The following is a 27,785-nucleotide window of genomic DNA, read 5'->3' as shown; positions in this document are numbered from 1 at the left end:
GTGCAAAGCTGTCATCAAGGCAAAGGGTGGCTACTTTTAAGAATCTAAAATAAAAAATATATTTTGATTTGTTTAACACTTTTTTGGTTACTACATGATTCCATATGTGTTATTTCATAGTTGTGATTTCATCACTATTATTCTACAATGTAGAAAATAGTCAAACATAAAGAAAAACCCTTGAATGAATAGGTGTGTCCAAACTTTTCACTGGTACTGTATATGTATGTGTATTTGTATAAATTATTTTAAATATGAACACATTTGAATGAACACGTTTATAGTGTCAAATGTGTTAAATTATAGCCATGGTATAAAATGCATATTCAACTCGGGGCTCGATGCATTCTCTGGAAAATAATGCAACTCCGCGGAAGGTCAGTACCACTCCGCTAGCGCGTTGTGGAACACAACGTTCATTATTTTCCATTCAAGGAATTATCCGTTACATACTGTATATTTTGAATGAGTTAACCACCTTGCAATGTTTTGAAATGCGGGCTTTTATTTTTAAGGTTTTGCATTACCATAGAGAGGTGACATTATCGTTAGTGCTGCTAGCAAAATAGTAGTGTACAGTAGTTGTCAGGGGAATGGCGTGTTGTCCGTCTCAAAACAAACGCCACGAATATATTTGTGGCAGAAATGAGAGGTCGGACGCATATTTTTTTTGTTTTTCAATGTTAATATATGATCACTGCACCAAAAACCTTCGAATGTATAAATCGCACACCTTTTAATATGGCTCTTCTCCCTCTATTTTTGGAGGTACGCAGCACGGACTGCTGAAACCGCAACGTGAACAAGAGACGTTGGATGCAGTCTCCTGTAAGTGTGATATGTGTAGCTAGCTAACGTTACTGTGAATTTAACCAAAGTACCGCTAAGCTTCACGTTTCGTCGCTTATTGATTTATTTTACAGAAAATAATAACATTAACTAGCTAGTTGACAGGTACTGTAACGGAGAATGTGGGTTGTATCACTATGCAATGATGATGATTGAGTCTGGGCAGTATGGATTGTGCACTCATGCGGTAACTTTTATGACTTAWCGTAGCCTACCAGAAAGAACTGACTGCATTATTTAACACGTCAATTGACGTCTTTCTCGGTACCAGGGTCAAAAAGGTACTCAGAACAACAAACCAGCGATAAGCTTATGGTCCATCATCATATCAGGTCAAAGATGATTGAACCACAGGACCGCGACAGTGATGAACATGATGAAGCCGTTCCATTACCAACCCTACCCCCWATGCCACAAGAGCGGGTCCCGTTGCAGAAGAGCAACGTGTGCTCCCGCTCTTACTTCATGGTGGTGATGGTCTTTTTCCATGTATACATCATCAATGTCATTGCGCTACTCCTCTACGTGCACTACAACAACAGCCCTGGAGAGGTACTGGCCACCCCGAACAGGGACGAGGCAAGCGGTGGAAGCAATCATCACAAGCCCCCCGAGTTCAATCAGCAACAGTCAGATTCTGGCTTTCAGCAGGACATGTACCTTCCACGCCTAGAGGGCATACGGGTGAGTTAACGCCTTGATCACACCAACAAGGTTTGCATTTTGGTACACCAGAAGTCTGTTCAAGGACAGTTGAAGTCGGAAGTTTACATACACGTAGGTTGGAGTCATTAAAACTCGTTTTTTAACCACTCCACAAAAATAGTTTTGGCAAGTCGGTTAGGACGTCTACTTTGTGCATGACACAATWAATTTTTCCAACAATTGTTTACAGACAGATTATTTSACTTATAATTCACTGTATCACAATTCCAGTGGGTCAGAAGTTTACATACACTAAATTGACTGTGGCTTTAAACTAGAGGTCGACCAATTATGATTTTTCAACTCTGATACAGATTATTGAAGAACCAAAAAAAGCCATACCAATTAATCGGACGATTTTTTACATTTATTTGTAATAATGACAATTACAACAATACTGAATGAACACTTATTTTAACTTAATATAATACATCAAATAAAATCAATTTAGCCTCAAATAAATAATGAAACATGTTCAATTTGGTTTAAATAATGCAAAAACAAAGTGTTGGAGAAGAAAGTAAAAGTGCAATATTGCCATGTAAGAAAGCTAACGTTTAAGTTCCTTGCTCGAACATGAGAACATATGAAAGCTGGTGGTTCCTTTTAACATGAGTCTTCAATATTCCCAGGTAAGAAGTTTTAGTTGTAGTTATTATAGAATTATAGGACTATTTCTCTCTATACCATTGTATTTCAATAACTTTGACTATTGGATGTTCTTATAGGCACTTTGGTATTGCCAGTGTAACAGTATAGCTTCCGTCCCTCTCTGTTGTCGATGTTCGAGCCCAGGTAGGATCGCTCCTACCTGGGCTCGAATCAGGAACACATCACAACAGTAACCCTCAAAGCAGCGTTACCCATGCAGAGCAAGGGAACAACCACTCCCAAGTCTCAGAGCGAGTGACGTTTGAAACGCTATTAGCGCGCACCCCGCTAACTAGCTAGCTATTTCACATCGGTTACACCAGCCTAATCTCGGGAGTTGATAGGCTTGAAGTCATAAACAGCGCAATGCTTGAAGCACAACGAAGAGCTGCTGGCAAAACGCACAAAAGTGCTGTTTGAATGAATGCTTACGAGCCTGCTGCTGCCTACCACCGCTCAGTCAGACTGCTCTATCAAATCATAAACAGAAATACGAGCATTGGGTCATTAATATGGTCGAATCCGGAACTATCATCTCGAAAACAAGACGTTTATTCTTTCAGTGAATACGGAACCGTTCCGTATTTTATCTACGGGTGGCATCCATAAGTCTAAATATTCCTGTTACATTGCACCACCTTCAATGTTATGTCATAATTACGTAAAATTCTGGCAAATTAGCGGCCCAAACTGTTGCATATACACTGACTCTGCGTGCAATGAACGCAAGAGAAGTGACACAATTTCACCTGGTTAATATTGCCTGCTAACCTGGATTTCTTTTAGCTAAATATGCAGGTTTAAAAATATATACTCTGTGGTGTTGATTTTAAGAAAGGCATTGATGTTTATGGTTAGGTACACATTGGAGCAACGATACGCCACCGCATCGATTATATGCAACGCAGGACACGCTAGATAAACTAGTAATATCATCAACCATGTGTAGTTAACTAGTGATTATGATTGATTGATTGATTGTTTTTTATAAAATAAGTTTAATGCTAGCTAGCAACTTACCTTGGCTTACTGCATTCGCGTAACAGGCAGGCTCCTCGTGGAGTGCAATGTAATCAGGTGGTTAGAGCGTTGGACTAGTTAACTGTAAGGTTGCAAGATTGAATCCCCCGAGCTGACAAGGTAAAAATCCGTCGTTCTGCCCTGAACGAGGCAGTTAACCCACCGTTCCTAGCCGTCATTGAAAATAAGATGTGTTCTTAACTGACTTGCCTAGTTAAATAAAGATTAAATAAAGGTGTTAAAAAATAAAATAAAAAAATGACCAGATCGGTGTCCAAAAATACCGATTTCCGATTGTTATGAAAACTTGAAATCGCCCTAATTAAACGGCCATTCCGATTAATCGGTCGACCTCTACTTTAAACAGCTTGGAACATTCCAGAAAACATTGTCATGTCTTTAGAAGCTTCTAATAGGCTAATTGACATAATTTGAGTCAATTGGAGGTGTACCTGTGGATGTATTTAAAGGCCTACCTTCAAACTCCGTGCCTCTTTGCTTGACATCATGGAAAATCAAAAGAAATCAGCCAAGACCTCAGAAAACAATGGTAGACCTCCACAAGTCTGGTTCATCCTTGGGAGCAATTTCCAAACGCCTGAAGGTACCACGTTCGTTCTTACAAACAATAGTATGCAAGTATAACCACCATGGGACCACGCAGCTGTCATACCGCTCAGGAAGGAGACGCGTTCTGTCTCCTAGAGATGAACGTACTTTGGTGGGAAACGTGCAACTCAGTCCCAGAACAACGGCAAAGAACCTTGTGAAGATGCTGGAGGAAACAGGTACAAAAGTATCTATATCCACAGTAAAACGAGTCCTATATCGACATCATCTGATAGGCCGCCTCAGCAAGGAAGAAGCCACTGCTCCAAAACCGCCATAAAAAAGCCAGACTACAGTTTGCAACTGCACATGGGGACAAAAATCGTACTTTTTGATAAATGTCCTCTGGTCTGATGAAACAAAAATAGAACTATTTGGTCATAATGACCATCGTTATGTTTGGAGGAAAAAGGGTGAGGCTTGTAAGCCGAAGAACCACATCCCAACCGTGAAGCACGGGGTGGCAGCATCATGTTGTTGGGTGCTTTGCTGCAGGAAGGACTGGTGCACTCACAAAATAGATGGCATCATGAGGGAGAAAATTATGTGGAATATTGAAGCAACATCTCAAGACATCAGTTAGGAAGTTAAAGCTTGGTCGCAAATGGTTTTCCAAATGGACAATGACCCCAAGCATACTTCCAAAGTTTGGCAAAATGACTTAAGGACAACAAAGTCAAGGTATTGGAGTGGCCATCACAAAGCACTGACCTCAATCTCATACATAATTTGTGGGCAGAACTGAAAAAGCGTGTGTGAGCAAGGAGGCCTACAAACCTGACCCAGTTACACCAGCTCTGTCAGGAGAATGGGCCAAAATTCACCAACTTATTGTGGGAAGCTTGTGGAAGGCTACCCGAAACGTTTGACCCAAGTTAAACAATTTAAAGGCAATGCTACCAAATGCTAATTGAGTGTATGTAAACTTCTGACCCACTGGGATATGAGGTGAAAGAAATAAAAGCTGAAATAAATMATTCTCTTTWCTATTATTCTGACATTTCACATTCTTAAAATAAAGTGGTGATCCTAACTGACTTAAGACAGGGAATTTTTACTCGGATTAAATGTCAGGAATTGTGAAATACATTTTAAACTCGTGTTTTTGGCTAAGCTGTATGTAAACTTCCGACTTCAACAGAATTGCATTGCAGAGGCAGCTGTGGTGCGTTCTGTGTGGTGCATACGTTGGATTAATTGAACGTATGCGTCAAACTGTATAAGAAGACAGCTTGACAGAAATGGTAGCAGAAGGTGAATGTTGAACTTTTCCGCCACACATATCCAGATGATGGTGTGTAATATTTTGCGAAATGACGCTATCGGTGTGATCAAGGCGTAAGGATACCTGTGTAGTTCTGTCTCTGTTTAGCCCAGAGCTTAACCTTACAGACAGTAGTAGTCTATAYGGTTCAACGGTGGGCTAGTGTCTGTTGTGCTTTTCTTCTATATGAATGGTGCCATGTTGATGGTGTGAAGTTATAGTCTGTGTTTTTTTTTCACAGGTGGGCCATGTCCAGAAGTTGTCACTGGTGCCAGGCAATGTGCATGAGATGCGGACCCTGAGTCTGAAGCCCCTGCTGTTTGGTGAGAGCTCTCTCTACTAAACTTCTGCTCTGCATTGCACCCCTCTGCACCTGTTAGTGGCTGATGCTGTCATTGCTCAACAAGGTTCTGTGTTTACATTGTGTATGAAGTGTGTGTGTGTGTGCGCGTCTGTGTTTGTGTAAGTGGGTACGTGCACTCATACGTGTGTTTGGGTGTGTGCATGCGTTCAAGCGGGTGTTTACGGTGTGTGTCTCTCTCCAGAGATCCCAGGGTTCCTGTCTGAAGAGGAGTGTCGTGTGGTGGTGCAGCTGGCCCAGCTGAAGGGCCTGATGGAGAGCCAGGTGATGGTGCCTGAGGGACAGGAGGAGCTGACGGAGCAGCTCAACCTYAGCCCTGAGGAGATCTTTAACCTGCTAGACCTCAACCAGGACGGACAGCTACAACTCCAGGAGGTGTGTGGGTGGGCAAGCGAGGATGTGTGTCTGTGAGCAGCGTGAAGAAAGTAAGTAGTCTTGCACAAGTGCGAGCCGGAACGGCTCATAGGAGCAGGAGCCTATATCCTGTTTCTGTAGCGTGAGGTTGTTTGATGTAGTACACCCCCTGGACAGGATGCTAGTCTATCGTAAGGCCTCAAGYCCAATCTACTTAACACTAGAACCACTAAAGCAGTCTTTTTGACTACTCATGAATAAAAATATATATTATTCTGTCATTTTTAAAGTCATTCCCCCCTTCGTCCTTTACTTTTCCGAAATAAGTCTATATAACACACTGCCGTTGTTAAAATCTTAAAATCACAAATTGAACTAGAGTTATAACCACTTTAGGAGGGCATGTCATTTTTAAAATAATTTTCCTGTGTTGCCTCCTTCTCCTGACAGTATATCCTGCCCCGCTCCATCTCCCGACAGTGGAAGGTGCCGTGCCCAGTTGATAATCACCTCGATAATTGCCTCGGAACTGAACCTAAACTATACCGAAACGAATTTCACACAAATAACAGATTAAATAAATGAAGTAAAGTATGATGGGGGAGTTGATGAGTTAGGGGAAGCGAACCATGCATAATTATGTAATCACCAATTGTGAATGAAGAACAGGGCAGGCCATTCTATTGTATTGGTATATTCCAATTGGAGGTCGACCGATTATGATCTTTCAACGCCGATACCGATTATTGGAGGACCAAAACGACTAATCGGCCGATTTTTTTTATATATATTTGTAATAATGACAATTACAACAATACTGAATGAACAATGAACCCTTTTATTTTAACTTAATATAATACATAAATAAAATATATTTAGTCTCAAATAAATAATGAAACATGTTCAATTTGGTTTAAATAATGCAAAAACACAGTGTTGCAGAAGAAAGTAATAAAGCTAATGTTTAAGTTCCTTGCTCAGAACATGAGAACATATAGAAGCTGGTGGTTCAATATTCCCAGTTCTTCAATATTCCCAGTTAAGAAGTTTTAGGTYGTAGTTATTATAGGAAGTATGACGCGTCGACTATTTCTCTCTATACCATTTGTATTTCATATACCTTTGACTATTGGATGTTCTTATAGGCACTTTAGTATTGCCAGCCTAATCTCAGGAGTTGATAGGCTTGAAGTCATAAACAGCGCTGTGCTTCAAGCATTGCTAAGAGCTGCTCGCAAACACAGTAAAGTGCTGTTTGAATAAATGCTTACGAGCCTGCTGCTGCCTACCACCGCTCAGTCAGACTGCTCTATCAAATATCAAATCATAGACTTAATTATAATAAACACAGAAATACAAGCCTTTGGTCATTAATATGGTCAAATCCGGAAACTATCATTTCGAAAACAAAACGTTTATTCTTTCAGTGAAATACGGAACCATTCTGTATTTTGATGAACGGGTGGCAACCATAAGTCTAAATATTGCTGTTCCATTGCACAACCTTCAATGTTATGTCATAATTATGTAAAATTCTGGCAAATTAATTATGGTCTTTGTTAGGAAGAAACACAGTTCGCAACGAGCCAGGCAGCCCAAACTGTTGCATATATCCTGACTGCACTGAACGCAAGAGAAGTGACACAATTTCCCTAGTTAATATTGCCTGCTAACATGCATTTATTTTAACTAATTATGCAGGTTTAAAAATATATACTTCTGTGTATTGATTTTAAGAAAGGCTTTGATGTTTATGGTTAGATACATTTGTGCAACGAATGTGCTTTTTTCACGAATGCGCTTTTGTTAAATCATCACCCGTTTGGGTAGGCTGTGATTCGATGATACATTAACAGGCACCGCATTGATTATATACAATGCAGGACAAGCTAGTTAACCTAGTAATATCATCAGCCATGTGTAGTTAACTAGTGATTATGTGAAGATTGGTTGTTTTTTATAAGATACGTTTAATGCTAGCTAGCAACTTACCTTGGCTCATTGCAGCCACAAGGTCCTTTTGACGCTGCACTCACGTAATAGGTGGTCAGCCTGCCACGCAGTTTCCTCGTGGATTGCAATGTAATCGGCCATATTCGGCCTCCAAAAAAGGCCGATTACCGATTGTTATGAAAACTTGAAATTGGTAATTAATTGGCCATTAATCGGTCAACCTCTAATTCCAATTAGAATCTCAAAATAGTGTGTGCCATGTATCAGTCCTCCAAATCCAAGCAGATGGATCAGTCTAGACTGGCCTACTTAGAGTACACAATGAGAGCATGCATAATTTACAATGGCAAGGAGACCAGTACTTTCTTTGGAGAAACCATATCACGGGATCGGTTCAGCGTYACCTCCGTTTTTTTATGACAAAGAAACAAGAACGCGACACCTGGAAAACAGACATTCGCCATGGTATCCAACGTTTCGGAACCAGTTTGTACAGAACCGCATTACATGTTACAAACCAGGAGACGACATCGCTGTTGGTTAACAAYTGTCTGCACAACTCCTGGGGAGGAGACAGTGCCAGGTGGCCAGATGCACTAAGACCAGAATCCAAGACACCTGTGTTGCCTGCAAGCGACGTGTTTGTGCTAAGTGTGTCGAGCAAGTGAAAGTGGCGAAGATTTGTGTTGACTTTTAGGATAAGCGATAACAGTTAATTAAATCCAACTGATGCCATTGCGTGAAGACGCACACCATGTCAGCAAGAGCTGACAATCATTTATTCTTTTTTTACTGCTGTCATATCCACACTTCTATTCATTATAATGCCATTTTTGCTGTTGTGCTGATTCTCACTATTTATCACGCACACTTGGCACTTTTAATGATGTTGAGGCTACTGATGTTTTCATCATTTGACTGCGCCTCTTGCTGATCTCGCTTCTTGTTGGTTGAGGTATTTATATTTTGTCTTTATTGAAAGAAGCTGTTACTGTGTTCCGACACACATGCTTTCTCTTTCATTGTTGTAACAAAGGCACTCCACAAATAAACATGAACACTCAAATGTTTTTGTTTTTACATTAAAAGTTACAGCTTACAGTAACATAAACTAATGAAAATGCTATTGTGGTTTGAAAAAAGTATTATAATGTTACCTTATTTTTGCGATAGCGTATATGACATTTATTAATTATACTGTTAGTGTTGGAGTCAGAATGACTGCTCATTAGCTTGAAGGGGGTCCCTCAAGGCCCAGCGGTTCTCGTGTTAATGCTGAGTGCTAAGCAGACACTCATCGGGTCCCATTTTTTTTAACAGTCTTTGGTGTGACTCAGCCAGGGAACGAACACCTGAACCTTCCAATCTCAGGGCGGACACTCTAACCACAAGGCCACTGAGTGGAGTGTACACACATCATTAATCATAGTGTGGTGGTACTGGGGCAGCAAATGTATCAATTTATTTTGTTCCTTTATAATGGATCAATAAACATGTATTATCTTCTTTATGTGTGATTTATGCATGTTCCTGGGCCTTCTACAGATATTGACACATTCACGAGTGAGGGATGGGATCTGGCTGACACCAGAGAATCTGAAAGAGATCTATGCTGGACTGAAGGCTGACCCTGACGGTAACGGTAAGACACTGTCATTCTCGACACGGGCCTGTTTGTGATAGTTAGGCCCCTCTGTCTCTATGCATACAGAGCTAATCTTTTCAGGCTGCTCATATTGGATATCTGCGTCTGTATGTGACCCACTTTGTGCCTGTAAGTGACATCTTTGTGTCTGTGTTAGGCTTGCTGAGCCTGGAGGAGTTCAGGCGTCTGGGCAGTGATGCGTTCCAGCGTTTCCTGCAGCAGCGCGGGGTGAAGAGCAGCCAGCTGGTCAGGAACAGCAGACACACCTGGCTGTACCAGGGACAGGGGGCACACCAGGTTCTCCGAGACCTCAAGAAGAGGTGAGGAGAACATCAACTGTTGCCCTGGCCTCTTCACTTGCCCTTCTCTCTCTCCTGGCCCCTCTCTCTCTCTCCTGGCCCCTCTCTCTCTCTCTCTCTTCTCTCCTGGCCCCTCTCTCTCTCTCTTCCTGGGCCCCTCTCTCTCTCCTGGCCCTCTCTCTCTCTCTCTCCTGGCCCCTCTCTCTCTCTCTCTCCTGGCCCCTCTCTCTCTCTCTCTCTCTGGCCCCTCTCTCCTGGCCCTCTCTTGCTCTCTCTCTCTGGCCCCTCTCTCTCTCTCTCCTGGCCCTCTCTCTTTCTCCCTGGCCTTCTCTCTCTCTTCCTGGCCCCTCTCTCTCTCCTGGCCCCTCTTCTCTCTCTCTCTCTGGCCCCTCTCTCTCTCCTGGCCCTCTCTCTCTTCTCCTGGCCCTCCTCTCTCTCTCTCCTGGCCCTCTCTCTCTCTCCTGGCCCCTCTCTCCTGGCCCTCTCTTGCTCTCTCTCTCTCTGGCCCTCTCTCGCTCTCTCTACTGGCCCCTCTCTCGCTCTCTCTCTCTCTCCTGGGCCCCTCTCACTCTCTCTCTCTCTCTTGGACAAAGCCAAGTATGTTCAAACACATTAATAAACGGTTGGAGTCAAACACCATGGTCAAGGTTATCAGAATCTGATAACAGAATCTGATAGGATTTTTGTCCCTCTTTCTCCCCCTCCCTTTGTCCTCCATAGGGTGGCCCGTCTGACCCGGCTGCCCTCTGCGTTGGTGGACCTGAGTGAGCCCCTCCAGGTGGTACGTTATGAGCAGGGGGGCCACTACCACGCCCACCACGACAGCGGCCCTGTCTACCCTGAGACCGCCTGCACGCACACGCGCCTCGCTGCCAACACCTCCACACCCTTCGAGACCTCCTGCAGGTGAGAGAGAGCTGTGTTGAGTCAGCCAGCGCCTCGTCCTTGGCCTTGTTTTGACAATGCTGTATAGGGGAGAGTCTGGATAGACACCCTTCAGATTAAGATGGTTAGATTGAGTGAAAATGTAGTATAACGTCTGTGTACTTTAGGTGGATGTGTTTGTGATAGACTGTGGTGGATGGCTTTGTGTAACTTAGCACATATCAACATATCAGGTAGTTTGTGACTAAGGCTTACATTTCCATGGTGTGGTTGGTCTGTGTGCGGATGTGTGTTCCAGTATGTGTCTGTATTAAATGTGTGTGTTGCACACCCAGGTACATCACCGTTCTCTTCTACCTGAACTCTGTTGAGGGGGGCGGGGAGACCGCGTTCCCTGTGGCAGACAACAGGACCTATGAGGAAGTGGTGCGTTATGGTCTGTCTGTGTGTGTGTTCTTGTGTGTTTATATTAGGGCTGGGAATTGCCGGGGACCTCACAATACGATATTATCACGATACTTAGGTGCCGATACGATATGTATTGCAATTCTATTTGGATTGCGATTCGATACTTTGATTTTATTGCGATTCAACGTTCCAAACGTATTGTTAACCATATGTCTGCTGCAGAGGGATGAGAAAACACGTTTTGATCAGTCATGGAAATAAAAGTGCTGAAAATAAATKGTCTTCCTATTTAAAAAAGAAGATGGAGGACAAGCTATGAAGAAAAAATTCTGGAGTTTTAGTGCAGGTATAGCCAACTAGCTATTGTCAAACCAATACGATATATCGTTAACAAAATCGATATGTAATTGTATCGATCCCCCCATCACTAGTTTATGTATCTATATTAAACATTTGCATGTTTGTCGGTGTCCCAATATGTTTTTCTCAACGGTATTAATGAGTGATTGTGTTTGTGTTTTCAGTCTCTGATCCAGAACAATGTGGATCTAATGGACACGAGGAAGAACTGTGATAGGAGCAACCTGAGGGTAAAGCCTACTAAAGGGACAGCAGTGTTCTGGTACAACTACCTTTCTGACGGACAAGGTACAGACTGTACACAGTACTACCTCACACATAGCACGGCCCTTCTATACTGAACAAAAATATAAACGCAACATGTAAAGTGTTGGTCCYATGTTTCATGAGCTGAAATAAAAGATCCCAGAAATGTTCCTTACGCACAAAAAGCTTATTTCTCTCAGATTTTGTTCACAAATTTGTTTACATCTCTGTTATTGAATATTTCTCATTTACCAAGATAATCCATACACCTGACAGGTGTGGCATATCAGGAAGCTGATTAAACAGCATGATCATTACACAGGTGCACCTTGTGCTGTGGACAATAAAAGGCCTCTAAAAATCTGCAGTTTTATCACACAGCACAATGCCACAGATGTCTCCAGTTTTGAGGGAGCACACAATTGGCATGCTGACTGCAGGAATGTCCACCAGAGCTGTTGCCAAATAATATAATGTTAATTTCTCTACCAAAAGCCACCTCCAACGTCGTTTTAGAGATTTTGGCAGTACATCCAACCGGCCTCACAACCGCAGACCACGTGTAACCATGCCAGGCCAGGACCTCCACATCCGGCTTCTTTAACTGCGGGATTGTCTGACACCRGGCACCTGGATAGCTTATAAAACTGAGGAATATTTCTGTCTGTAATAAAGCTATTTTGTGGGGGGAAACTAATTCTGGATGAGCCCCTGCCCAGTAATGTGAAATCCATAGATTAGGGCTTAATGAATTTATTTAAATTGACTGATTTCCTTGTGACTGTAACTCAGTAAAAACATTGAAATTGTTGCGTGTTGCATTCATATTTTAGTTCAGTATATAAACACACTAATACAGCTTAATTACTGCCCCTCAGACAGGCTACTCAACTTATTGTACACACATAGCAATTGACCCCATTTCATTCATTCACTGCTGTTCAGGTCCTTATTTAAAAACTGTATTCTGTTGTTTTGATGAAGGTTAGGCCCACTGTTGTAGAGATTCCGCCTACTCCTCCACATGGTAGTTATCAGTTCTACTGTTATCAGAGCTGCTGTTGAATACGCATACTGTACTAACTGCTCTCTATTACACACAGGCTGGGTGGGGGAGCAGGATGAGTATTCTCTGCACGGCGGCTGTGTGGTCACCCGCGGCACTAAGTGGGTGGCCAATAACTGGATCAACATCGACCCAGACTACCAGCGCCAGGCTCGCTACCAGCAGCTGGTGTCACAGCAGGGGGAAGAGGACGAGGGGGAAGACGAGGGGGAGGGGGAGCAGCCTCAGTCTCAGCCCAGCCCTGAACAACTGCAAACTGCTGACTCCCATCAGGAACTGTAGCTGTACTGCTGTAGCCTAGAAACCGAAAAACAATGACCTCCCCTTAGGTCCACTAATTACACTAGTTCCAATCTCAGAAGAGTTATGGGTGGTCCAGACATTGTAGTTAGTGGGCCTAGACCTCCCCCACCCCTCTTCTTCAGCCTAAAGCTACCACAAAGATACCTCACTACCCACCTCCCCAACCTAACTTGACTCTGCCATGCTGTGCACAACCTCCCATGACGACACCTCTGCGGCCAGTACATAGAGAGATATTTGATATTCAGGGACTGTGGTCACTTTGGATTTATGCAACTGAGAAGGGGTCTAATGTTGTTGTTCAGATGTCCTTGTTTGTTCACTATTAGTTGTGTTTCCTCAGCTGAATTTATGCATACTTCCAAACTTTGTTTACGTTATATACTTATGCACAATTTTACCTTCTGTGTGTCACAAAGCATTAGTGTTATATTTTTTTGTGAGTGAGACTGGCGCTCTGATACACACATTGCGGGGGGGGGGGGGTCGACTATGCTACTACTTGCATGTACGTACCTTCGTATGAGCTGTTAGGCTAGACTTTATACAGGTTTTTAGTGTGTCATGATAGCCATAGACGACTTTATAGACTGTCAGCTGTAATCCCCGTTTTTGTTTTTAGCTTGACGATGTCTGTCATCACCCAAAGACCATGTGACGAAGCATGTTAACTGTTATTTAAGTATTGCACAAATTTACTTCATTATTTTATTTGTTAGTTTGTTTATTTATTCTACATTCTTTATGTATATACAGTACCAGTCAAAAGTTTGGACACACCTACTCATTCAAGGGTTTTTCTTTATTTTTACTATTTTCTACATTGTAGAATAATAGTGAATACATCAAAACTATGAAATAACACAAATAGAATCATGTAGAATCATGTAGTAACCAAAAAAGTGTATATAATATATAATATATTTTAAATTCTTCAAAGTAGCCACCCTTTGCTTTGATGAYAGCTTTGCACACTCTTGGCATTCTCTCAACCAGCTTCATGAGGTAGTCACCTGGAATGCATTTCAATTAGTTGTGTTACGACAAGGTAGGGGTGGTATACAGAAGATAGCGCTATTTGGTAAAATACCAAGTCCATATTATGGCAAGAACAGCTCAAAGAAGCAAAGAGAAACAATCTATATTTATTTTAAGACATGAAGGTGAGTCAACACGGAACATTTCAAGAACTTTGAAAGTTTCTTTAAGTGCAGTCCAAAAAAACATCAACACTATGATGAAACTGGCTCTCATGAGGACTGCCACAGGAAAGGAAGACCCAGTGTTTCCTATGCTGCAGATGATAAGTTCATTAGAGTTACCAGCCTCAGAAATTGCAGCCCAAATAAATGCCTCACAGAGTTCAAGTATCAGACACATCTCAACATCAACTTTTCAGAGGAGACTGTGTAAATTAGGCCCCCATGGTTGAATTGCTGCAAAGAAACTACTACTAAAGGACACCAATAAGAATCAGAGACTTGCTTGGGCCAAGAAACACGAGCAATGGACATTAGACTGGTGGAAATGTGTCCTTTTGGTCTGATGAGTCCAAATGTGCGATTTTTGGTTACAACCGCCGTGTCTTTGTGAGACGCAGAGTAGGTGAACGGATGACCTCCACATGTGTGATTCCCATCGTGAAGCATGGAGGAGGAGGTGTGATGGTGCTTTGCTGGTGACACTGTCAGTGATTTATTTAGAATTCAAGGCACACTTAACCAGCATGGCTACCACAGCATTCTGCAGTGATACAGTACGCCATCCCATCTGGTTTGTGCTTAGTGGGACTATCATTTGTTTTTCAACAGGTTATTGAACCAGCACACCTCCAGGCTGTGTAAGGGCTATTTGACCAAGAAGGAGAGTGATGGAGTGCTGCACCAGATGATCTGGCCTCCACAATCGCCCGAACACAACCCAATTGAGATGGTTAGGGATGAGTTGGACCGCAGAGTGAAGGAAAGCAGCCAACAAGTGCTCAGCATATGTGGGAACTTCTTTAAGATTGTTGGAAAAGCATTCCAGGTGAAGCTGGTTGAGAGAATGCCAGGACTGTGCAAAGCTGTCATCAAGGCAAAGGGTGGCTACTTTGAAGAATCTAAAATTTCAAATATATTTGGATTTGTTTAACACTTTTTGGTTACTACATGATTCCTTATGTTATTTCATAGTTCTGATGCCTTCACTATTATTCTACAATGTAGAAAATAGTCAAATAAAATAAAAACCTTGAATGAGTAGGTGTATCCAAACTTTTGACTGGTACTGTATATATGTATTTTTGTGTCACTTGCATCCATTACTTCTCATCCTACTACAGGTATTGAATTTCTATTGATTTGAAGTATTATTTATTACTTATTTATTCCAAATGTTTCACTTTCCTCGTTGTGTTGTTCACCTTGTTTGGTGTTTGTTTCAAAATGCACTGAATCACTTTCCTCTGCTCCAAATAAAGTTTACTTTAGATTTTGAATTATTGAGAGTTATTTCTCTCATTTCATTGGAGTCACAGAGGAGCGAGTGAGGCCAATTGCCAAAGCTGTTCGTGACAACACTGGCACACCCATAAAAACTTTCAGGATTTTATTGAAATTTCATCAAATGTAAAGTATATAAATTAATACTTTCCAACTATTTAAAAATCCCAAATATATTAAATGACAAAGCTGTAAAACATTATCCTAAATATAACCCATAAACTAAGTGAATATCGTTGGTGTATAATATGAGGGTTTCAGCATATAATATCCTTACATTTTTTTCCACTTTTACTTATTTTACTCTGTCAATATGTGTTTTGGGGCAAAACTTGGCAGTTGTGAAAAAAGTCAAAAGTGTGAAGAGTTGCAGAGTTAATAGAAAATGATGTCATTGTTGATTAGATKCTTTTTTTAATTAATTGGGCTGTTTTCTCTTGAATCATATGGTCTATCCACTAGAAACCTGTAGACAATATGAATACATATAAAGATTTTAATTTTTTTTCATATGTGTACATTTTATAAAAGTTATGTAAATATAAATTACCAGAGATTACCTGTTAAATACCAAAATTACCAAACATTTCGGAAACTTTGATAAATTATCAGTAGTTTTGCAACCCTATGTTGGGGTTTAGTGTACCTTTCATTTTTTTGAAGGCATTATAATTACCATATATATATACACAGTATATACCTGTATACTATATTCCCAATTGAAAGTCACTTTTCAAAAGGATAGGGGCCCGCCCCATAAAATAAAATATACAGAGACGTCAGACTTCAGTAAGGGTCCTCAGAGTTTGGTGCTGCACTGCATCTCCTGCAATGACATATTTACAGACATGGTTCATTTGTTCAAAGCAATATACAGTCTTCCATATTGTATCTTCTATTGAACTGTAGATGTGCACGTCTCTCACCAGAGAATACTCATAGCTGGGCGTTGATGTTCCCTGGTGGCCAAGGCAGTGCAGCACAGCATCATGGACAGTAGCAAACAGACGTCCTTTAGTGATGGACTCCGAGAAGAACCCTCCCAGCTCTAACTGCTCTACCACAGACACTGGATAGAACAAGTAAGTTATTTACACGTCCTATTCAAACTAATGAGCTGTTCATGTATTAGCTAAAGATAGTGGGGTTACTTACTCTGACACCCAGCCATGTAGACAGTAACATCAATCTCACCAAAGTCGTGGAATATCTGTCAAAACGGGACAGGAGGATAAGCACTTCTGTAGTTTTCCGCTTTTAACATCCTAAACTCTTATCTCAACCTACCAAACCGTTGTCATCCTAATATTTTGCTTTCATTGAGGGCGCCTACATTCCTGATTTTCTTCTCTCAATACAAGGCCATCTCTCGTATGTCATCATTTCCATGCCGTCATCATCACCCACTCACGTTTCTCATGGTCTTGATAGCCACGGTGTCGATGAAGTTAGCCGTGGAGAGGTCTAGGATGATGGAGTGGATGTCCCAGGTCCACTTGCCCAGCGATCCCAGCGAGACCTTATCCAGTTCCCGGCTCAGGGTATCCTCACTACTGGACCCCAGAGTGGTGGTGTCTCCGTCTTGCAGTTCCGACACTGCCCCCAGGGTGGCACAGTCTGGGTCTTTACTGCCCTTCAGGTACTCCCAGCTGCATTGGTCATCGGGCGTGCGGGGCGTTGTTGGCATGACGAACACGGTGCCGTTCTCGCGGCCGCACCAACCTCGTTCGTTGTCTCCCAGTGACTCCTCCCTGTCTCCATCTCCGCCCCCCGGATCCTTCCATTGCCCCGCCGCCTCCTCTACGGAGAAAACCCCTGCCTTCTGCTCTGCCGCTCTCAGAGCATGCTTCTGCACAGTCCACACACAGACAACACGTTAGTTTACAACACATTTGTAAAAACCCGCCTTATGAAGACATTGAGAAAGAGCAGCACCATGAAAGAGAGGCTGTCTGTCATCTAAATAATGCGTAGATTAGTTGAGATATGACGTAGATTTATACTGTACAAGTATGCATGTCCAGAAGGATTCCTGAGTAGTTTGGAATTTGTTATTCAAATGTATATGAATGGCGGTTCGACAGTGTCTCACCTGTCTCTTGGCCTCCCTCCTAGCTCTCCTCTCAGCTCTCTTGTCTCTGCGTCTCTGCTTGGCCTCCTGTCTTCTCTTGTAGATGATCATCTTGCTGATATCAAGCCCGCTCTAAAACACAGACACTCCATCTGTTATCGTCACGTCCAACACATGCTCCAAATACAGGCTTGCAGTCACAAAACACAAGGCCTGCGTCTCAAATGGCCCACTATTCCCTATACACTGAGTATACAAAACATGAAGAACACCTGCTCTTTCCATGACTTAGACTGACCAGGTGAATCCAGGTGAAGGCTATGATCCGTTATTGATGGCACTTGTTAAATCCACTTCAATCAGTGCAGATGAAAGGGAGGAGACRGGTTAAAGAARGATTTTTAAGCCTTGAGACAATTGAGACATGTAGGGGACATGTCCCCCCCATATTCTGAAATTGCATTTTTGTCCTCCCAGTTTTATCATTGGAATGTGTAACAAAACTTGGCAACAGTGTGCTTTAGGAGCATGCGGACTCCTCTGAGCGGTCGGGTAGGTTGTTTGGAGTGTTTATCCGACTGGATAAAAAATATATATATATTATGTCCCCCCCACTTCTAAAACCAAAGTTGYGCCCCTGGAGATATGGATTGTGTATGTGTGCCATTCAGAGGGTGAATTGGCAAGACAAAAAAATGTAAGTGCCTTTGAATGGRGAACGCTTTCGACACCCTGTAGAGCATGAGGTGCAAATGAGTATCACAAGAAGTGCAAATGAGTGTCACTGTCAGAGTTGTATGGAAAAGGGCACCTTTCCTTTTAGCGCCTCCAGGTAGAGGTCAGCGTTGGCGAAGTACACGGTGGCAGAGGAGTGGAAGATAGTGATGCCAGGGACCTCTCTCACCTGCCACACACACAAACAAACAAACGAMAAGGTTATGGTTACCCACTGACTGGGCCACCCCTACCTCTCTTCCTGCTGCCTCCCAAGGTCTGCTCTTTCACCCATAGAAATAGAATGATTCTATTCTYTGGTCTCTCACCTCTCTGTGGGTCTCCATGTCCAAGTAGAGCTCTGTCCCTGGAACGTGTCCCAGAACTGAGTACTTTGGGCTGAAAGAGAGGACAGCRGGGTTGGCTCACCACCAGAGCACTCCAGTTCTCAGTCAGAGCTACTGTATAACTATTAAATGGATGCAGTTTTTTTTGTTCTGAATTCTTTATCAAATGTTGGTTTTTGGCTTCCACTTTTTTAATCAATCACTGACTTTGGCCTGAAAGACCTGTTTCAAAGTGCCAAGAATGACTTGCCACCTGGCACCTGTTGTTGCTGAGCATTTTTGATTTGTTTGTAAAACACACMGCCACATGAAAACTATGCAGTGTTGAAGAAGTGGAAGAGCAGTCTTACAGCTGGGTCCTGAAGATAACAGTGAGCACAGCGAAGGTGATGGAGGCACCAAGGCCCATGTCCAGGTTGAACAGCAGTGTGGATACCCAGGTCACCAGCCACACCACCTGGGAACAGGGCCATTCATATGGACTACTTATGAATGGGTTATGTATGGGTTATGAACGTGTGATGACGCCCTTATGTAGATAGCCCTGCAAACAAAGCGTCACTGTGTTTTTTCAATTATATTCAACTACATCGACCATTCACAACCAGAGAAGACGTGTGTAATGTGTATCAGGAAGTTCATTTCTCCTCCCACCAGATCMACTTTGCTGCTCCTCCACAGAGTGATGATGTCATAGTACTGCTTGAACATGCCCTTCAGGTTCACAAAGACGATGGCTGCAAGCACTGCCTGAAACACACACAAACGTAAGAGGGGCTACAACCAGTATAGAACACACAATGCACTTTCAAAACCTCATACTTCACCCGCAAAAAACACTTGAATAGACTAACTCATATAAACGATGTAGAAGGAATACATACAAACAGCATTCTGTCTCCTATCACACTCTCCCACACCCACATACAGCACATAGCTGAAGTAGAGCCGTACCTTTGGCAGCTCCTGGAACAGAGGCCCGAGCTTCAGCACAGTCACCAACACAATCACAGCAGAGGCCATTCCAGCCATCTGGAGTAAAGACATTGGATATCACGCAATCAACGSATCTTTCATCGCTCACAAAACATAGATTCATGCTGCTTTTACATGACCTTYGCACATTCGTTGTGTGTGTGCATTTACATGCACGACTATAGCATTAATAGAGCAAACACTATTCAGAAGGGTGCACAGTAGGAGTCCCGCAGTGTTCCTCTCACCTGTGTCTTGCCTCCGGTACTCTCCTGGATGAGACTACGGGACATGGAGGAGCAGACAGCGTAGCACTGGAAGAATCCCCCCACGGCATTACTGAGACCCAGTGCCACCAGCTCCTACAGCAGGGAAAGGGATGGAGAGCAGAAAGACAGGTGAAAAGGYGATAGGAGAGGATGGACGAGGTGAGTGTGTGTATAGTGAGTGTAACAGACAGAGGTTTGTTTGGACTGTATTGCAGAGCCGGTTCAGTTACRGTGGCCTATGAGGCGCGACAAGATCAAATGAATTCATGGGAAGATGGTACAGCTTGTGTAGATTGTGAGGGATTCAGTTGCTTTGATGGTGTTGGAACAATGTATGATAAGAGGGACTGTCTCACCTGGTTGCTGTCCACCTTGTAGCCATGTTTTAGTGCAAACGTCTTCCCAAGAGAGATGGAGATGGCGTAGCCCACAATAGCCAAGGCAAACGCATCCCCAATCACCTCTTCAAACAGGCTAGCATCAGGTAACCTGGGGGCAGCCAGGCTGAATAAAGCAGAGGATATTTAGGGCAGGGTAGTACCAGAGGTGTCAACCATGAACCAGCAGGGGTTGGTAATAAGAATGAACAACATACCAGCAAAAGAAGCGGTCAACAAGAAGAGGTCAAGAAGAGGTCTCTGTCTCTCACACCCACACAAACACATTATATCACCCCCCCCCCCCCCCCAACTCACACACACACACAGTTGAGTAAAAAATAAATTAAAAAAATACTCACCCGCTGGGAATTTCCCCCACTACTGAGATTGTGTAGTTGCCGTTTAGGTGGGTGTAGGACGATATCAGCGTTGCTGCCACAATCTTTATCAAAATAGAAACACATTATTTTCAATTCAACTTAGTCACAATCTTTATCAAAATAGAAACACATTATTTTCAATTCAACTTAGTCACAATCTTTATCAAAAAAGAAACACATTCTTTCCAATTCACCTTAGTCACAATCTTCTCAATACAACTGGACAAATAATGGGAATGTTGCAAGGRAAACATCACGTCAATCATTTAGTGAACATACTGTAGGTTAGGTGAATCAGAAGCCAGAAGTGTGCCTAATCATTAGTTATGAATCCCCTATTTCTGCTGTGTGTGACACTAATACAGTACATTGGAATGGTCACATATAGTTGACTCAGCTCTTGTGTTTCAGACTAGGGCCAATGTTCTACATTTCTGTTTTTCTATGCAGGAGCCAAAACTTGTCAACACCAACTAGACTAGACAGAAGAAAGAAATCTCTGACATACCCAAAACGAATATAACCAATGTCAAATATTTGAAGTTCAAATGTATCTTTGACCAACCAAGATAGAAAAAGAAAGAATACATTTTTGTAGAGAAACATAAGGAAGAGACTGACAGAGCGACAGGGGATGTAGATCAACAAGACGGTGAGACAGCGGACAGAGTATCATAGTAACTGACCGTGATGAGCTCCACTGGGATGGGCACGGGCAGTTTGGCACTGATGGCAGAGTTGATTTCCTTGGCTGCGATGAGAAACACCATGGATACACCACTGACCGCCAGTGTGGGGAGATGGGTCTGAGGTAGCTTGGAGCACACCTCGACCAGGGTCTGGGACAAGAGTTACACCAATAGTATATGAGTTCAGGGTTTTGTGCTGGGGTTTAGTTAAAGTGTCAGTTGAGTTATAGTGTCAGCTGAGTCATAGTGTCAGTTGAGTTAAAGTGTCAGCTGAGTTAAAGTGTCAGTTGAGTTAGTTATAGTGTCAGTTGAGTTATAGTGTCAGCTGAGTTAAAATGTCAGTTGAGTTAGTTATAGTGTCAGTTGAGCTTAAGTGTCAGTTGAGCTAAAGTGTCAGTTGAGTAGTTATAGTGTCAGTTGAGTTATAGTGTCAGTTGAGTTAAAATGTCAGTTGAGTTAGTTATAGTGTCAGTTGAGTTAAAGTGTCAGTTGAGTTAAAGTGTCAGTTGAGTTAAAATGTCAGTTGAGTTAGTTAAAGTGTCAGTTGAGTTAAAGTGTCAGTTGAGTTATAGTGTAAGTTGAGTTACAGTGTCAGTTGAGTTATAGTGTCAGTTGAGTTATAGTGTCTCACACACACACACATGGTACTCACATACACCAGTGACAAGGGCCCACTAAAGCGTGTGGTGGACAGCCCAAAGAGCTGTGCGATCACAGCAACCACAGCGTGAGCAGCAGCTGCTGTTGTGTAGGCTCGCACCAGTGGCTCCGACAGGTAGGTACCCACAAACCCAAACTTCACCAGTCCCAGCACCACCTACAAGTGGAAGCATGAACATTCGAACACAACATATTCCTACTGTCAGTCATAGTAAGGATAAATTAGCTACGAATGCCTGATTTGTGCTGTGTGTCATAGCTCTTGAATTGTATTGACTGGATTGAAGTGTAGTGTAACATATTGTATTGTTTTGTGTTATGTTGTATTGGATTGCATTGGATTAAAGCATGGTCTAGTATATTGTGTTGTCTTGTGTTATGTTGTATTGTATCGTTTTTTCCAGGAGCAGCTAACTGTTCTTTTCTTTTGATGACCTGGATGAGTCCTCCTAGGACGGTGGTAGCAGCAGCGACCTGCACCCGGTAGGAGTCCCTGGCAGTGATGTTCACCTCAGTCAGGTTAGTCCCATTCAGCATGACCAGGAAGTTCCTGTCTGGAGCCAACCTCTCTGTCACACTTCCAACCATGATACTGAGCACTGCAAACGTACCTGCACACAAACACAACATAACGACATCTGTGTATGTACATTTGTATGCACAAAAACAATTGGACTGACTGGGAGTGTTGTTAACCCTATTCCTTATCAACCACTGGTGATACGGTCACCGTAACAGCCCTAGTGTTAACCCTATTCCTTATCAACCACTGGTGATACGGTCATGACCGTATACCAGTGGTTGATAAGGAATAGGGTAAACACTAGGGCTGTTACGGTGACCGTATTACCAGTGGTTGATAAGGAATAGGGTTAACACTAGGGCTGTTCCGGTGACCGTATCACCAGTGGTTGATAAGGAATAGGGTTAACACAGGGCTGTTACGGTGACCGTATCACCAGTGGTTGATAGGAATAGGGTTAACACTAGGGCTGTTACGGTGACCGTATCACCAGTGGTTGATAAGGAATAGGGTTAACACTAGGGCTGTTACGGTGACCGTCCACCAGTGGTTGATAAGGAATAGGGTTAACACTAGGGCTGTTACGGTGACCGTATCACCAGTGGTTGATAAGGAATAGGGTTAACACTAGGGGCTGTTACGGTGACCGTATTACCAGTGGTTGATAAGGAATAGGTGTTAACACTAGGGCTGTTACGGTGACCGTATTACAGTGGTTGATAAGGAATAGGGTTAACACTAGGGCTGTTACGGTGACCGTATACCAGTGGTTGATAAGGAATAGGGTTAACACTAGGGCTGTTAGGTGACCGTATTACCAGTGGTTGATAAGGAATAGGGTTACACCTAGGGCTGTTACGGTGACCGTATCACCAGTGGTTGATAAGGAATAGGGTTAACACTAGGGCTGTTACGGTGACCGTATCACCAGTGGTTGATAAGGAATAGGGTTAACACTAGGGCTGTTACGGTGACCGTATCACCAGTGGTTGATAAGGAATAGGGTTAACACTAGGGCTGTTACGGTGACCGTATCACCAGTGGTTGATAAGGAATAGGGTTAACACTAGGGCTGTTACGGTGACCGTATCACCAGTGGTGATAAGGAATAGGGTTAACACTAGGGCTGTTACGGTGACCGTATCACCAGTGGTTGTAAGGAATAGGGTTAACACTAGGACTGTTACGGTGACCGTATCACCAGTGGTTGATAAGGAATAGGGTTAACACTAGGGCTGTTACGGTGACCGTATCACCAGTGGTTGATAAGGAATAGGGTTAACACTAGGGCTGTTACGGTGACCGTATCACCAGTGGTTGATAAGGAATAGGGTTAACACTAGGGCTGTTACGGTGACCGTATCACCAGTGGTTGATAAGGAATAGGGTTAAACAACACTCCAGTCAGTCCAATTGTTTTTGTGCATACAAATGTACATACACAGATGTCGTTATGTTGTGTTTGTGTGCAGGTACGTTTGCAGTGCTCAGTATCATGGTTGGAAGTGTGACAGAGAGGTTGGCTCCAGACAGGAACTTCCTGGTCATGCTGATGGGACTAACCTGACTGAGGTGAACATCACTGCCAGGGACTCCTACCGGTGGCAGGTCGCTGCTGCTACACCGTCCTAGGAGGACTCATCCAGGTCATCAAAAGAAAAGACAGTTAGCTGCTCCTGGAAAAAACGATACAATACAACATAACACAAGACAACACAATATACTAGACCATGCTTTAATAAATGCAATCCAATACAACATAACACAAAACAATACAATATGTTACACTACACTTCATCCAGTCAATACAATTCAAGAGCTATGACACACAGCACAAATCAGGCATTCGTAGCTAATTTATCCTTACTATGACTGACAGTAGGAATATGTTGTGTTCGAATGTTCATGCTTCCACTTGTAGGTGGTGCTGGGACTGGTGAAGTTTGGGTTTGTGGGTACCTACCTGTCGGAGCCACTGGTGCGAGCCTACACAACAGCAGCTGCTGCTCAGCGCTGTGGTTGCTGTGATCGCACAGCTCTTTGGGCTGTCCACCACACGCTTTAGTGGGCCCTTGTCACTGGTGTATGTGAGTACCATGTGTGGTGTGGTGTGAGACACTATAACTCAACTGACACTATAACTCAACTGACACTGTACTCAACTTACACTATAACTCAACTGCACTTTACTCAACTGACACTTTAACTAATCAACTGACATTTTAACTCCTGACACTTAACTCAACTGACACTTTAACTCAACTGACACTATAACTAACTCAACTGACATTTTAACTCAACTGACACTATAACTCAACTGAACTATAACTAACTCAACTGACACTTTAACTCAACTGACACTTTAACTCAACTGACACTTTAGCTCAACTGACACTATAACTACCTCAACTGACATTTAACTCAGCTGACACTATAACTCAGCTGACACTTTAACTCAACTGACACTTAAACTCAACTGACACTTTAGCTCAACTGACACTTAAGCTCAACTGACACTATACTAACTCACCTGACATTTTAACTCAGCTGACACTATAACTCAACTGACACTATAACTAACTCAACTGACACTTTAACTCAGCTGACACTTAAACTCAAACTGACACTATGACTGCACGCTGACACTATACATTACTCAACTGACCTTTAACTAAACCCCAAGCACAAAACCCTGAACTCATGTACTATTGGTGTAACTCTTGTCGCAGACCTGGTCCGAGGTGTGCTACCAAGTACTCCTCAGACCATCTCGCCAATGGCGGTCAGTGGGTGTAGGAGGGAGTGTTCTCATGCGGCAGCCAAGGAAATCAACTCTGCCATCAGTGCCAAACTGCCCTGCCCATCCCAGTGGAGCTCATCCGGTAGTTAGCTATGATAATCTCTGTCCGCTGTCTCACCGTCTTGTTGATCTAACATCCCCTGTCCTCTGTCAGTCTCTCGTTATGTTTTCTCTACAAAAATGTATTCTGTCTTTTTTTATCTTGTTGGTCAAGATACATTTGACTTCAAATATTTTGACATTGGTTATATTCGTTTTTGGTATGTAGAGATTCTTTCTTCTGTCCTAGTTCTAGTTGGTGTTGACAAAGTTTTGGCTCCTGCATAGAAAAACAGAAATGTAGTATACATTGGCCGTTAGTCTGAAACACCAAGAGCTGGAGTCAACTATATGTGACCATTCAATGTACTGTATTAGTGTCAACACCACAGCAGAAATCGGGGATTCAATAAACTAATGATTAGGGCAACTTCTGGCTCTGATTCAACCTAAACGCTACAGTAATGTTCACTAATGATGACGTGATGTTTCCTTGCAACATTCCATTATTTGTTCCCAGTTGTTATTGAGAAGATTGTGACTAAGGTGAATTGGAAAGATGTGTTTTTTTTTGATAAAAGATTGTGACTAAGTTGATTGAAAATAAATGTGTTTCTATTTTGATAAAGATTGTGGACTACGTTGAATCTGAAAATAATGTGTTTTCTATTTTGATAAAAGATTGTGGGCAGCAACGCTGATATCCGTCCTACACCCACCTTAAAATGCAACTACCAATCTCAAGTAGTGGGGGGAAATTCCCAGCGGGTGAGTATTTTTTTTAATTTATTTTTTTTACATCAACTAACTGTGTGTGTGTGTGTGATTGTGGGGGGGGGGGGGGGGGGGGGTGTGATATCATGTGTTTTGCTCGCGTGTGTGAGAGACAGAGACCTCTTTTTGACCTCTTCTTGCTTGGTGAAATGCTTCTTTTGCTTGTATGTTTTGTTCATTTTCTTATTACCACCCCTTGCTGGGTTCAATGGTTGACACGTCTTTGGTAACTTCCCTGCCCTAAATATCCTCTGCTTTATTCAGCGCCTGGTTGCCCCAGGTTAGCCCTGTATGCTACCCGGTTTTGAAGAGGTGATATTGGGTGATGCGAGTTTTGCCTTGGATATTGTGGGCATCGCCATCTCCATCTTCTGGGAAGAGTTTTGCACTAAAACATGGCTACAGGTGGACAGCAACCAGGGTGAGACAGTCCTACTTTATGCCATGAGACATTGGGTTCCAAAACGCATCAAAAGTCAACTGATATCCCTCAGCAATACTACACCAGCTGTACCGACTCTTCCCATGAAATTCGATTTGGATTTTTTGTGGCGCGCTCAACTAGGCCACTGTAACTGAACCGGCTCCCTGTCAATACGTCCATAACAACCTCTGGTCGTGGTCAACTCACTATACACACGACTCACCTCGCTCATCCTCTTCCTATCGCTTTTTCACCTAGTCTGTTCTGCTCTCCATCCCTTTCCTTGCGTAGGTAGCTGGTGGCACTGGGTCTCAGTACTATGCACTATGTGGGGAATTCTTCCAGTGCTAACGCTGTCTGCTCTCCATGTCCGTAAGTCTCATCAGGAAGTACCGGAGGCAAGACACAGGTGAGAGGAACACTGGCGGGGACTCCTACTGTGGCTACCCTTCTTCTCTTTTCTTTTTTTTTTCTTCTGGTTCTCCTGCTCTGGAGATCTGGGGGGCTCTTTTCTGGATCGAGTTTATAACTGGAGTAAGAAGTTTGGGCTATGGAGTAGTTCTTTGGATCGGAGTTTAACTGGAGTAGAAGTTTGGCTATGGAGTAGTCTTTGGATCGAGTTTACTGGCGTAGAAGGTTTGGCTTATGGAGTAGTCTTCTGGATCGAGTTACTGGGAGTAGAAGTTTAGCTATGGAGTAGTTCTTCTCGGATCGAAGTTTAACTGGAAGTGAGAGTTTAGGCTATGGAGGTAGTCCTTTCTGGATCGAGTTTTTTGGAGTAGAAGTTTAGCTAATGGAGTAGCCTTCTGGATCGAGTTAATCTGGAGTAGAAGTTTTAGTATGGGATACTCTATGGAGGGTGCTAGGTTCACTCCAACAGGGTTGGGGACTGGGTAGTACTGATTAATGTCAAATTGTCATCAGATTACAGGATATTTTTTATAAAACGTAATGATTCTATGAGCTTGTTGGACTTACTTTGACATTGCGAAACGGAAAAGAAGACAGAAATAAAATACATTATGAAACCTTTCGTTTTCCTCAATGGACATTCAATTCAGGGCGTTTGAAAAAATACGCATGTTGACACAAGCTAGAACCCCCTATGAATACACACCAGCATTTGATGGATTTCATTCTGTTCTTCTTCTTTCCTCTAAAGGGGAATCAGATTATGATCAAAGTAATCAGATTTTATGTTACTCAGGCGTTGGGTAATCAAAAGTTTCGTTATGGGATTACAATTTTGGAAAGGTAACTAGTAAGGATTTACATTACA

General features: G+C 42.8%; 2 protein-coding genes across 2 annotated transcripts in view; one reads left to right on the top strand and one right to left on the bottom strand.

Annotated features, from left to right (window-relative positions):
* The first annotated feature begins 377 nt into the window (after positions 1 to 377).
* On the top strand, positions 378 to 15,450 carry p4htmb (prolyl 4-hydroxylase, transmembrane b). Its single transcript, XM_023988126.2, has 10 exons — positions 378 to 828; positions 1,121 to 1,533; positions 5,340 to 5,421; positions 5,644 to 5,834; positions 9,312 to 9,408; positions 9,569 to 9,731; positions 10,431 to 10,616; positions 10,931 to 11,021; positions 11,528 to 11,651; positions 12,713 to 15,450. Exons 2-10 carry the CDS (start codon positions 1,162 to 1,164, stop codon positions 12,955 to 12,957), a joined length of 1,551 nt encoding a protein of 516 aa, XP_023843894.1. The 5' UTR covers positions 378 to 828; positions 1,121 to 1,161; the 3' UTR covers positions 12,958 to 15,450.
* Positions 15,412 to 27,785, bottom strand: part of slc26a6l1 (solute carrier family 26 member 6, like 1) — a 17,360-nt gene continuing 4,986 nt past the window's right edge. Inside the window, exons 4-19 of the mRNA XM_023988096.2 lie at positions 22,382 to 22,557; positions 21,939 to 22,103; positions 21,284 to 21,436; positions 20,577 to 20,659; positions 20,194 to 20,341; positions 19,817 to 19,930; positions 19,548 to 19,625; positions 19,248 to 19,343; positions 18,944 to 19,050; positions 18,576 to 18,645; positions 18,344 to 18,436; positions 17,554 to 17,664; positions 16,873 to 17,310; positions 16,617 to 16,671; positions 16,388 to 16,530; positions 15,412 to 16,287 (exon numbers count right to left, since the gene is read on the bottom strand). Coding sequence (XP_023843864.1) covers positions 16,261 to 16,287; positions 16,388 to 16,530; positions 16,617 to 16,671; positions 16,873 to 17,310; positions 17,554 to 17,664; positions 18,344 to 18,436; positions 18,576 to 18,645; positions 18,944 to 19,050; positions 19,248 to 19,343; positions 19,548 to 19,625; positions 19,817 to 19,930; positions 20,194 to 20,341; positions 20,577 to 20,659; positions 21,284 to 21,436; positions 21,939 to 22,103; positions 22,382 to 22,557 — 2,057 coding nt within the window. The 3' untranslated portion in view covers positions 15,412 to 16,260. The remainder of the gene's footprint in view (positions 16,288 to 16,387; positions 16,531 to 16,616; positions 16,672 to 16,872; positions 17,311 to 17,553; positions 17,665 to 18,343; positions 18,437 to 18,575; positions 18,646 to 18,943; positions 19,051 to 19,247; positions 19,344 to 19,547; positions 19,626 to 19,816; positions 19,931 to 20,193; positions 20,342 to 20,576; positions 20,660 to 21,283; positions 21,437 to 21,938; positions 22,104 to 22,381; positions 22,558 to 27,785) is intronic.

Source organism: Salvelinus sp. IW2-2015, linkage group LG1 (assembly GCF_002910315.2).
Source record: "Salvelinus sp. IW2-2015 linkage group LG1, ASM291031v2, whole genome shotgun sequence".
In the NCBI taxonomy this organism is placed as follows: Eukaryota; Metazoa; Chordata; class Actinopteri; order Salmoniformes; family Salmonidae; genus Salvelinus; species Salvelinus sp. IW2-2015.
Note: the sequence above shows the minus strand (reverse complement) of the source record. Positions and strands in the feature narration are given on the sequence as shown.